The 13,450-nt window shown below is 33.4% G+C and overlaps 1 protein-coding gene across 1 annotated transcript in view; it reads left to right on the top strand.

Moving 5' to 3' along the window:
• The window catches only part of LOC132133358 (synaptotagmin-7-like), a 108,852-nt gene extending 95,702 nt beyond the window's left edge, over window positions 1-13,150 (top strand). Inside the window, exons 4-9 of the mRNA XM_059546144.1 lie at window positions 7,900-8,011; window positions 9,160-9,427; window positions 9,565-9,734; window positions 9,864-9,978; window positions 10,070-10,269; window positions 11,563-13,150. Coding sequence (XP_059402127.1) covers window positions 7,900-8,011; window positions 9,160-9,427; window positions 9,565-9,734; window positions 9,864-9,978; window positions 10,070-10,269; window positions 11,563-11,667 — 970 coding nt within the window. The 3' untranslated portion in view covers window positions 11,668-13,150. The remainder of the gene's footprint in view (window positions 1-7,899; window positions 8,012-9,159; window positions 9,428-9,564; window positions 9,735-9,863; window positions 9,979-10,069; window positions 10,270-11,562) is intronic.
• Window positions 13,151-13,450: the final 300 nt, after the last annotated feature.

Genomic DNA, 13,450 nt, shown 5'->3' with positions numbered 1-13,450 from the left:
GAAACAAACATATCTACACTTTGCATATTTTCATTTCTGGGTGAACTATTAATTACGCTTCATAGGGTTCAAACCTTAAATGTGCTTTCAGACACTAAAATTCACTCCCTGCTTTCTGTCATTATCATTTCTCCATCTGTTTTCATTTCTTCACCGTTCACACCATCTTCATGGCAGCTGAATGTGTGTGAGTTCAATAAGATCGAACTAACAAAGACACTAATTCATTAACAGATTCAGCCAATCAGTGCTGCATTCAGTTCACAATTAACCAATTACTGACACTGCTCATGAATATTAATGAGTTTCTGAAGATTTATAGCCCCTGTCTCTCTCCCCTCCCGAGCTGACCTCGTGTGTGTCTGCCTGTCTGTCTGTCGGTCGTGCTTTGCCTGCTCAGTGCTACGTCTGTGTGTCTTCATCAACACAGCCACAATGTTTCCGCTATCGGTGTGGCAGCTTTTGAGAAAATGAACCAAGAACAGAAGTGACACCATTGAGAGGATGTTTTCCTGAAGCAGATGTGTTGACAGACAGACGTTTCATGGTTTGTGCGTCAAGCTCCTGCTCGACTCAGCGCCGTACCCTCGGGCCTCAGACGCTCTCCTTAGACTGGTGGGGATCCAGCTCGGAATATGATTGATTTAAAGGCACAGTTCACCCAAAATTACACTCCTGTCCTGATCGACTCACTCTTGTGTTGTTTTCTGTTGGACATAGAGTTAGTTAGCAGAATGTGTTTTTGTTTTTGTTTTTTTTACTATCTATCTATCTATCTATCTATCTATCTATCTATCTATCTATCTATCTATCTATCTATCTATCTATCTATCTATCTATCTATCTATCTATCCATCTATCTATCTATCTATCTATCTACTGTATATATCTATCTACTGTATCTATATCTATCTATCTATTAGGGGTGTAACGGTACGTGTATTCGGTACAGGGCTTTCGGTACGGTGCACGTGTGTACCGAAAGACCGAATGCAATATTTTGTATGCGGAACATATACATTTTCGTGTTTCCAAACGAACATATTAACTGGCGGAAGTCTCCGCGTTCAGCGCAAATCCCGCCCTGCAGCTGATTCTAAGGCCGGTGACACACTGACTGCGTGGCGTGAGAGTGGCGTTTCTGCTGCTTCGCGTTTTCTGTGTCTTTACACACCAGAATCGTGCCTGACGCGAATATCTATTCTTCATGTTGAGCATAAATATAAAGCCTACTGATAAAGGACACCGTCAACAGTATTGACGGCAAAATAGACTATGTTTGACATCTATCTATCTATCTATCTATCTATCTATCTATCTATCTATCTATCTATCTATCTATCTATCTATCTATCTATCTATCTACTGTATCTATATCTATCTATCTATCTATCTATCTATCTATCTATCTATCTATCTATCTATCTATCTATCTATCTATCTATCTATCTATCTATCTACTGTATCTATATCTATCTATCTATCTATCTACTGTATCTCTATCTATCTATCTACTGTATCTATCTACTGTATCTATCTATCTATCTATCGATCTATCTATCTACTGTATCTATATCTATCCATCTATCTATCTACTGTATCTATCTACTGTATCTATCTACTGTATCTATATCTATCTATCTATCTATCTATCTATCTATCTATCTATCTATCTATCTATCTATCTATCTATCTATCTATCTATCTATCTATCTATCTACTGTATCTATATCTATCTATCTATCTATCTACTGTATCTCTATCTATCTATCTACTGTATCTATCTACTGTATCTATCTATCTATCTATCTATCTATCTACTGTATCTATATCTATCCATCTATCTATCTATCTATCCACTGTATCTATCTACTAGATCTATATCTATCTATCTATCTATCTATCTATCTATCTATCTATCTATCTATCTATCTATCTATCTATCTATCTATCTATCTATCTATCTACTGTATCTATTGATCTATCTATCTACTGTATCTATATCTATCTATCTATCTATCTATCTATCTATCTATCTACTGTATCTATATCTATCTATCTATCTATCTATCTATCTATCTATCTATCTATCTATCTATCTATCTATCTATCTATCTACTGTATCTATATCTATCTATCTATCTATCTATCTATCTATCTATCTATCTATCTATCTATCTATCTATCTATCTATCTATCTATCTACTGTATCTATATCTATCTATCTATCTATCTATCTATCTATCTATCTATCTATCTATCTATCTATCTATCTATCTATCTATCTACTGTATTTATATCTATCCATCTATCTATCTACTGTATCTATATCTATCTATCTATCTATCTATCTATCTATCTATCTATCTATCTATCTATCTATCTATCTATCTATCTATCTATCTATCTATCTACTGTATCTATCGATCTATCTATCTACTGTATCTATCTATCTATCTATCTATCTATCTATCTATCTATCTATCTATCTATCTATCTATCTACTGTATCTATATCTATCTATCTATCTATCTATCTATCTATCTACTGTATCTCTATCTATCTATCTACTGTATCTATCTACTGTATCTATCTATCTATCTATCGATCTATCTATCTACTGTATCTATATCTATCCATCTATCTATCTATCTACTGTATCTATCTACTGTATCTATCTATCTATCTATCTATCTATCTATCTATCTATCTATCTACTGTATCTATATATATCTATCTATCTATCTATCTACTGTATCTCTATCTATCTATCTACTGTATCTATCTACTGTATCTATCTATCTATCTATCGATCTATCTATCTACTGTATCTATATCTATCCATCTATCTATCTATCTACTGTATCTATCTACTGTATCTATATCTATCTATCTATTTATCTATCTATCTATCTATCTATCTATCTATCTATCTATCTATCTATCTATCTATCTATCTATCTATCTACTGTATCTATTGATCTATCTATCTACTGTATCTATCTATCTATCTATCTATCTATCTATCTATCTATCTATCTATCTATCTATCTATCTATCTATCTATCTATCTATCTATCTATCTATCTATCTACTGTATCTATATCTATCTATCTATCTATCTATCTATCTATCTATCTATCTATCTACTGTATCTATCTATCTATCTATCTATCTATCTATCTATCTATCTATCTATCTATCTATCTATCTACCTACTGTATCTATATCTATCCATCTATCTATCTACTGTATCTATATCTATCTATCTATCTATCTATCTATCTATCTATCTATCTATCTATCTATCTATCTATCTATCTATCTATCTATCTATCTATCTATCTATCTATCTTTTTATCTACTGTATCTCTATCTATCTATCTATCTATCTATCTATCTATCTATCTATCTATCTATCTATCTATCTATCTATCTACTGTATCTCTATCTATCTACTGTATCTCTATCTATCTATCTATCTATCTATCTATCTATCTATCTATCTATCTATCTATCTACTGTATCTATATCTATCTATCTATCTATCTATCTATCTATCTACTGTATCTATATCTATCTATCTATCTATCTATCTATCTATCTATCTATCTATCTATCTATCTATCTATCTATCTATCTATCTATCTATCTATCTATCTACTGTATCTATCTATCTATCTATCTATCTATCTATCTATCTATCTATCTATCTATCTATCTATCTATCTATCTACTGTATCTATATCTATCTATCTATCTATCTATCTATCTATCTACTGTATCTATATCTATCTATCTATCTATCTATCTATCTATCTATCTATCTATCTATCTATCTATCTACTGTATCTATCTATCTATCTATCTATCTATCTATCTATCTATCTATCTATCTATCTATCTATCTATCTATCTATCTATCTATCTACTGTATCTATATCTATCTATCTATCTATCTATCTATCTATCTATCTATCTATCTATCTATCTATCTATCTACTGTATCTATATCTATCTATCTATCTATCTATCTATCTATCTATCTATCTATCTATCTATCTATCTATCTATCTATCTACTGTATCTCTATCTATCTATCTATCTATCTATCTATCTATCTATCTATCTATCTATCTACTGTATCTATATCTATCTATCTATCTATCTATCTATCTATCTACTGTATCTATATCTATCTATCTATCTATCTATCTATCTATCTATCTATCTATCTATCTATCTACTGTATCTATATCTATCTATCTATCTATCTACTGTATCTATATCTATCTATCTATCTATCTATCTATCTATCTATCTATCTATCTATCTATCTATCTATCTATCTACTGTATCTATTGATCTATCTATCTATCTATCTATCTACTGTATCTATCTATCTATCTATCTATCTATCTATCTATCTATCTATCTATCTATCTATCTATCTATCTATCTACTGTATCTATATCTATCTATCTATCTATCTATCTATCTATCTATCTATCTATCTATCTATCTATCTACTGTATCTATATCTATCTATCTATCTATCTATCTATCTATCTATCTATCTATCTATCTACCTACTGTATCTATATCTATCCATCTATCTATCTACTGTATCTATATCTATCTATCTATCTATCTATCTATCTATCTTTTTATCTACTGTATCTCTATCTATCTATCTATCTATCTATCTATCTATCTATCTATCTATCTATCTATCTACTGTATCTATATCTATCTATCTATCTATCTATCTATCTACTGTATCTATCTATCTATCTATCTATCTATCTATCTATCTATCTATCTATCTATCTATCTATCTATCTATCTATCTATCTATCTACTGTATCTCTATCTATCTATCTATCTATCTATCTATCTATCTATCTATCTACTGTATCTATATCTATCTATCTATCTATCTATCTATCTATCTATCTATCTATCTATCTATCTATCTACTGTATCTATCTATCTATCTATCTATCTATCTATCTATCTATCTATCTATCTACTGTATCTCTATCTATCTATCTATCTATCTATCTATCTATCTATCTATCTATCTATCTATCTATCTACTGTATCTATATCTATCTATCTATCTATCTATCTATCTATCTATCTATCTATCTATCTATCTATCTATCTACTGTATCTATCTATCTATCTATCTATCTATCTATCTATCTATCTATCTATCTATCTATCTACTGTATCTATATCTATCTATCTACTTCTGGCTGTAAGAGATTCATTGAATAGTGATTCAGTGTTGTATTTTTTATTTTATTTTTATGTTTCATGTCGGACTATATGCAAACTGAATATTTTTACTTATTTCTTTTTTTTACATTTTATTTTAAATTTTATTTAAATGTACATTTTCACAATGTCCATCTGGCTTTTCCTGCAAAAGGATTTTCACTAAAAATTGCTTTAAATTTCAGCGTTTTTATGTGTGTGTATATTTAATATTTCATTTAATAGTGCACTTTTAGCTGTATGTGAGAAGATTTTCAATGAATGGTGATTTAAATTTCAGTTTCTATATTTGTTTATTTATTCAAGCCTCGCGATATGTGAAAAAATACATAAAATGAAAAAATTTAATTTAATTTTTTTTTTTTTTTTTTGTGGTTCACTTCTGGCTTGCGTGCAAAATGTCTCAGTGAACAGTGATTTAAATTTCAGACTTTTTCTCAATTCAGTTCTTTGAACACAGCACATACAAAACATCTTATTTTACGTCCTGCAGGTTTGGAATGACATGAGGGCGAGTCGTTTGCCATTTTTAATTGAACTATCCCTTTATATGAAGACAAAAGCCTGCCATTGGCTGTCCCTGCCAGTCTAAAGACAGTCCGATCCTCCTGAATGTCTCTCTTTACCCTCCTGCTCTCTGTGTTCGACTGTATGTGTCATTTGCTGTGCTCTTTACACTATTTGTTTACTCCTTCTCTCTCTTTTGTCTTTCCAGTGCCCATTTTTTCTCTTTCCCTTCAAAGCTTCACCTCACTGGAAACCAAACGCTTCCTTCCTGATCTCTTTGTCTTTCTTTTCCGTCGTTTTTTTACTTTCTGTAGAACTAATGTCCAGCGTTTCTGGCTCTGTATGTGTTTTAGTTTAACTCTCCTTTCTTTCTCTCTTTCTCTCTGACCGACTGACTGCAGGGTTTCTTGTCTTTCCAGACGTCTCTCTCTCGCTCTCTCTCTCCTGCAGCTGTGCTGGTTTGGTTGACGTCTCTCTCGTGGTTTTGTTTGATAATCTTCTGCCTTTCCATCACAGAAAAAGCGTCTCTCTTTCTCTCCTTTTACACTTTCTGAAGTCTCCTTTTCTCCCTCCAGCTGTTACTGTGTCTCTGTTTCGTCTTTATCTGTGTGCCGCCTTCATAGCTTTTCTATCTTCATCCTGTAGTCGTCTTGTCTCTCTCTCAGTCTTTCTGTTTGTATGTGAACGGTGTCTGATCACTCAGTTTCATTCAGATGTCAGCATTTGTCCTGTTCACTTTCTCTGTCTGTCTCTCCTCTGTCTCTGTGCTCTTTTGGCCCCTGCTCTTCTTTAGTTTGCTCCTGTTAACTAGTTCAGTAGTTTAGTCAAACATTAAAGGAATGTGTATGGGTTCAGGACAGGTTACGCTCCATTGGCAGCATTTGTGGAAAAATGTTACTTACCACAAAAAATGACTTTAACTTTTACTGTCATGACCACAAGTTATCTACTAGGTAAAAATACTCTATGACCTTGCATTCAACCTTTAAACCCACCGTTTTATTTTATTTTATTTTTATTTTATTTTTTTCTGCTCTTTTTTTAAAGCCAGAATATTTAATAGTCCAATTTCTTTCCTTGAAGTAAAACATTTATTTATTTATGAGTGAGTGAGTTTTTTCTTTTATTTTATTTTTTTAAGTGGCAAGATTAATCAAAATAATTTCTGTGGAAGTACACATTTTATTCTATTTAATTTTATTTTTAATTAAGCAATGAGTCCAAATTAATTTCAGTGGCATTAAACCCTTATTTTATTTGTTTTTGGTAATAGAGCAATTAGTCACAATTATTACTGTGGCAATACAAAAAAAAAAATGTTTGTTTGTTTGTTTTGTTAGAGTGGTTGGTCAAAATAATATTTTGTGGCAATACACAATGATTTAAATTATTCCTTAAACTAAGTAAAACATTTTTGTTTAACAGTAAACATTATTTATAACGGATGCATAAGTTAATGTAATAATTATATTCTGTGGTAATAAACATTAAATCAGAAATGCCTATCAACCATCTTAGCTTGTCCTAAACCCATAGTATTCCTTCTTGTAGATTTTCCCGCCCAGGTTATCCATCCCAATCCGACTTCGGACAGCAGACCTTGGGAAACACAACGGACCACATCGTGACGTGATGAACTGACAGATTTTAATGTTTGCTGAGACATTAATAACCCTGAATATCTGTCCGTTAATTGTGTCTTTTGTATGTTTTGATTTCATTTTTTTATGGCTGTGCTACAGCATAAACTGAAGTTTCATTTTGTCTCACGATGTTTTTATGTTTTGTAAAAGCAAATGTGTAAAAGTTTGAACAACTGTATGTGATTTTTCTTTTTTATTACTCTGTTGTGGCTTTATTTCATTGTGTTCGAGCGATTGAAAGTTATACGCATTCTCATGCTTGTTATTAAATTGTCTTCTTCATATTCTTGTCTGTTTCTAAACTTTGCGACAAAGCCGGTCAGAATAACACGAGTTAACGCTTTTAAAGGTCATCGGGGTTTGAAGGTTTGGTTCTGTGGCAAAGAGAAAGAAACGCAGAGCAAGACACACATGACTGGGATGTTTAGTGACCTCTGTTTGTCTCTGTTTGTCTCTAACCCTGCAGTAGGAACATGGGGAATAAGCCAGCTAACAGTCCTAAGGGTCAGCCGCCAGACGCCGACGGCCATTCCTCAGTGTCTGACCTTGCCAACTCGCTCACTGGAGACATGGTGATGGTAGGACAGTGTGTTTGCATGTAGCATCCTGGTCTCATAACGTCTGAATCACATTGCAGTTCATTCAGCCCACTTAGACAGGAAGAAGTAGTCTGAACGACATGTAAAGTAGCCAGGGGAATATGTAATTATTATTATTTACTAATGGAAAGACACTGATAAATAGATGCTTTTTTAGCCTTTAAATACCTGCTGAGTGTCTCAAGGCAAGATACTACAGGATTTGTTTTTTATGCACTGGTCAGTTTTGTATGTACTGTAAGTCTGTTTACACCACAGAAAAAAAAAGAAAAGAAAAAAGGGGGGAAAAGGAAAGTGGTGAATTTATATCTCGCAGTTCTGAGAAGAAAAGTAAGAATTGTGATTTAAAATTTTCAAAAGTACCTTTTTAAGTTTTTCTTCTGTGGTGGAAACAAACAAACAGTAAATCAAATAGATACATCTGATGCAAACTCTCAATTGTGGGAAAAACGTCAGTATTCTGAATTTATATCATCATTCTTTTTTTTTTTTCAAAATTCGGAGTTTAGATTCTGATGTTTCTAAACTCGCAATTGCAAGAAATTTTTTTATAAATGTATAATTCCTTAAGTGGTAAAAAAACAGAATTTTGAGATGTAAATTCAGAATTCTAAGAAAAAAAGTCTTAATTCCGAGTTTTTTTTTTTTTTTTTTTAGAATTGATCTTAATTAACATTTTATTCCTAAAAACATTCAATTACTTTTTTTTCTGATTAATTTGATTGAATGCTAAAAATACATATGCAGATCCCCGGTTTAAAAACCTTTAACGCTAATATATGAACAAAATGAAAGAAGAATTTTTAATCTGGCTGTATCCAGTGTTCAGATTTCTGTTCTGGAAATGTTTGCAAATTAGTGCATATTTAATAAGATAATGCATTCATTAACATATTTAAAACTAACATGTCAGAAAACATGTAATACAAAAGATATGTGCAATTCTTAGTTCAATCAATCGAAGTATAGTGATATCTGTTAGCTCATTTTTTCCTTTAGTCACCTGTGGTGTCTTGCCCTAGATATCTTAAGACGTGTCTGTGTGTGTTTGTGTTTCTCCATTAATAATTACAGCAGGCATCTTCAGTTCTTCACATTCATCTTTCTCTCTCTCACACTCTCTTTAGTTGTCTCCGGGGTCGGAAGACGATGATCACGAAGGTCCAGTGAGCGAGAAACTGGGCAGGATTCAGTTCAGCTTGGGCTACAGCTTCCAAGACACGACTCTGACGGTGAAGATACTCAAAGGTCAAGACCTGCCCGCTAAAGACTTCTCTGGGACGTCCGACCCCTTCGTCAAGATCTACCTACTTCCCGACAGAAAGCACAAACTAGAGACCAAAATCAAGAGGAAAAATCTCAACCCTCACTGGAACGAAACCTTTCTGTTTGAAGGTCAGTTTTTCATTTTTAATTGTCAGGAAAAGAGTGTTGCAATACATAAATGTTCTGGTTTTATTATGCAAAAAATTTTCTTTTGAATTTGGGATGAAGTATGTCTTGTGGATGAATCTAATCTCACACATCTTCAGGATTCCCGTACGAGAAGGTACGGGAGAGGACGCTGTATCTGCAGGTGCTGGATTACGATCGATTCAGTCGTAACGATCCGATCGGAGAAGTCTCGATTCCTCTGAATAAAGTGGAGCTCGGCCAGCTGAAGACGTTCTGGAAGGATCTCAAACCCTGCAGTGACGGCAGCGTGAGTCACATTTGTTTCACACAAGGAAAGCAAAAGCTAGGACTAGTGCACTATATTACTTTATAATAGCTTGGTGTGAAATTGATTTCAAATCTCTCAAATTCGTGTCTGTTTACATGTGTGTTGTAGGGAAGTCGTGGAGATCTGCTGTTGTCTCTCTGTTATAACCCCACTGCCAACACCATCACTGTTAACATCATAAAAGCTCGCAACCTCAAAGCCATGGACATCGGGGGCACCTCAGGTACACGTATAATAACAAACACATGTCGTAATCAATGAACACATGCCTCATTTGCATAACTCACAGGCTCTCGTTCTCTGATTGGCTGCAGACCCGTATGTAAAAGTATGGCTAATGCACAAAGACAAGCGAGTGGAGAAGAAGAAGACAGTGACCATCAAACGCTGCCTGAACCCCGTTTTTAACGAATCCTTCCCTTTTGATGTGCCCGCACATGTTCTCCGAGAGACGACCATCATCATCACCGTCATGGATAAGGATCGACTGAGCCGCAACGATGTCATTGGAAAGGTATATATATATATATATATATATATATATATATATATATATATATATATATATATATAAATAATCTTAAAAGTAGTGCTGTAAAATGATTAATCGCGATTAATTGCATACGCAACATTTTTTTTTTGTTTACATAATATTTATATTGTTAATAATAAATACACACACATGCATGTATATATTTCAGAAAATTATGTTATGTTTGTTTATATATTAAATATATTTATTTATAATATACATTTTATGAATATAAACATAAACATGTAAATACATGTTTTCCAAATTTATATTGTATGTGTGTGTACTAATACTGTATATACATAATAAATATGCAAACAAAAACGTATATTTTGGATGCGATTAATCATGATTAATCGTTTGACAGCACTAATTAAAATATATATTTATTATCAAATTATTTTAGATATTATGACATGTACTGTATACAATCAATATAATTGAATATATTATTGTCAAAATTATATTTATTTTTACAATCAGAACAGCATTTATTTTGGCCAAAAATACTCAAAAACATGTATTAATTAATAACATTATGTAATACTAAATTATATAATTTCAATAGAAACATAGTCAAAAATGACAGCATTTAACTACATTCTTTGCAACAAAAAGATGACGTAAAATGCAGTGCTTTAATCAATTAATTGATTAATTGGTTCATTTAAAAATGAATCAGAGATCCCAGTGCCTTTTGGAACAGACTATTGAAGATCTTTATAATTTGATTTCAATTTTTTGGAGAAGCTTGAAATGCTATGACTATAATATATTTATTTGAGTAAATAAATCATACATATTGTATATTAAATAATAAATACATATAATTAAATTATTAAAATAATACTTGTATGTAATAATAATACTAAAATATATTAATAAATAATATTTATATCATTGATTACATCTTTGGTTACAGTAGGGTTGGGACTCAGTTCGGTTTTAATTACTTGTACTAAATTATTTTCTTAAAATTCGATTCTATTAGCGATTTTTGAATATCAGCATTTGTTCACTGTTACATAACGTTGCACTAAAGTCCTTCAACCATGTGTTCACTCCACAATTCAGCAGTCATACTGAGCCAAGAGCAGCACGACAACCCAAAACAGGGTTTTTCAAAAGTACTTATGGAATTGTTTGGGAACCTGAATCATTTGGTGTAATTGGAAACAAATTGGAAACCCTTCCTGGTTTAGAAAAGAGCGGGAACCCTGCTGTGTCCTTCAATCTTGTTTACCATCATCTCCTCTCTTTCGTTCTCTCTCTTAGATCTACTTGTCATGGAAGAGCGGTCCTGCTGAGGTCAAACACTGGAAGGACATGTTGAGCCGGCCGCGCACAAATGTGGCGCAGTGGCACGCCCTCAAAGCCTGATTCGCCCTCTCCATTTCCAATTTTTGCCCCCTGAACCCCATTTGATATTTGACCCAAAACCCCGTCCTTATGCACAAGACAAACTTGCTGCCAGGCGGCACAACACGGGTACTTTTAGCCATCAACTCTTGTAACCTTTAACCTTTGAGCGTCTCTCTCCTCCACTTTGGGCTTTACTCTGGTAACGTTGTACAAATCCTGCTTGTTCACTAATTACGCCAACGGTTTTTTTGCGCATTAGCATCCGCTCTGGACTCTGGGATAGTCGCGGAATCCAACAAAGCCATTTAAAGATGCTCTGAAAGCATTCGCGCTGCAACTACACGTTACCAGGATGTTGTTTCCTTCCTGTTTAGATTTTTCCCTAGTGTTCCTCAGGCTGGAGAGGTCTGACATCTTTGGGATGTGTGAAGGCTTCACCTCGGCCCAAACCCTCATCTCATACAACCAACCCTGCGTCTAGACCCAGAGGCTCATGGGAGCTCATTGGCAGCCTTTAAATTGGCCACTGCTGAAACAGATCGAGTCGCAGGAACTCTTGGAGATGTATTTTTCCAGGTCTCAGACGTCCCATGTGAGTCCAACAGCCCCGGAGGGCCGCGGTAATTAAAGCCATGAGGGGAAACGAGACGCCCTCTTTCCATTAGCAGCCTCTCGTTCCTTTTAGTCTCCATTTATAGTTGTTTTTCTCACAATCCCTGACCTCTCCAAGCCATTTTCCACATCTATCCCACTTGACCTGATTTTCTGTACCTTCGTTCCTTCTCTCTTTCCGATTGGTTCAGCTGAAACCCGTAGACATTGAAAACCTTATGCCATCTGGAGACTTACAGACAGCAAATGGACTTCATCCTCGTCCTTTTTGCTTTTTTCTCTCTGTGGTTTCTCTTTATTGCTGGCACAATAGTAGTGAAGTCCCTCTTTTTCTCGGGATCCCTTGTCGTCCGTGTGCTGTGAGTGATGTGTTGTAGATCCAACCGAAATATCGTTAAAAAACATTAACCACCAGGGCGGAAAATAAAACTACTTTCTCAAAGAAGCGTTCCAGGTTTTCTGGGACTTTTGGATGGAATCCTGATGGAAGAAAAAAAACACTCGATGTCATCTTTTTTTCATCAACAGGACCTTTAAAGAAACCAATCAGAATTGTTCTTCCAGATTTGCTGTGAAATATAGAAGAAAAGTTGATTTAGCGTCGCGTGCGCCGGATAGTTCTCGCCACACTTTGCTCTAGTGACATGTTTCTTTGTCCATGTGTGTTTGTGTTCTGATAGGGGCTCATCCTTTACAGAAACCCTCCAGTTAATGGGTAAAAACCTGTCTTTGCCCGCGTAGGTGTGCGTATGAGACTGTTTCAGGAGGTAGATGGGGTTGAATCTCACCGAAACATGACCTGGTCACATTTTATTCCAGAAATCAAAAGAAAAAAATACTAAATGATAATTTGAATAAAGAAAATGAAGACTGATTGTAAGCACAATTACATTTTTTTCATTAAAAAACACATTTACCCCATAAATTCTCATTACCATAAATAACTAATAATTTATATTAAATTTGAACAAGTATCAATTAAAGCTGTACCTTGCTACCATGATGTATAAATATTTGACAATTAATTTACAATTTATATATATATATATATATATATATATATATATATATATATATATATATATATATATATATATATATAAATTGTATATATGCAAACACAACTGTAATTAAAATGACAATACTTATAACAGATTTTTTTCAAAAATAAAATAATTGGTATTACACA

Source organism: Carassius carassius, chromosome 50 (assembly GCF_963082965.1).
Source record: "Carassius carassius chromosome 50, fCarCar2.1, whole genome shotgun sequence".
Taxonomy (NCBI): domain Eukaryota; kingdom Metazoa; phylum Chordata; class Actinopteri; order Cypriniformes; family Cyprinidae; genus Carassius; species Carassius carassius.
The sequence above is the reverse complement of the archived record's forward strand: the minus strand, read 5'-3'. Positions and strand labels throughout refer to the sequence as shown.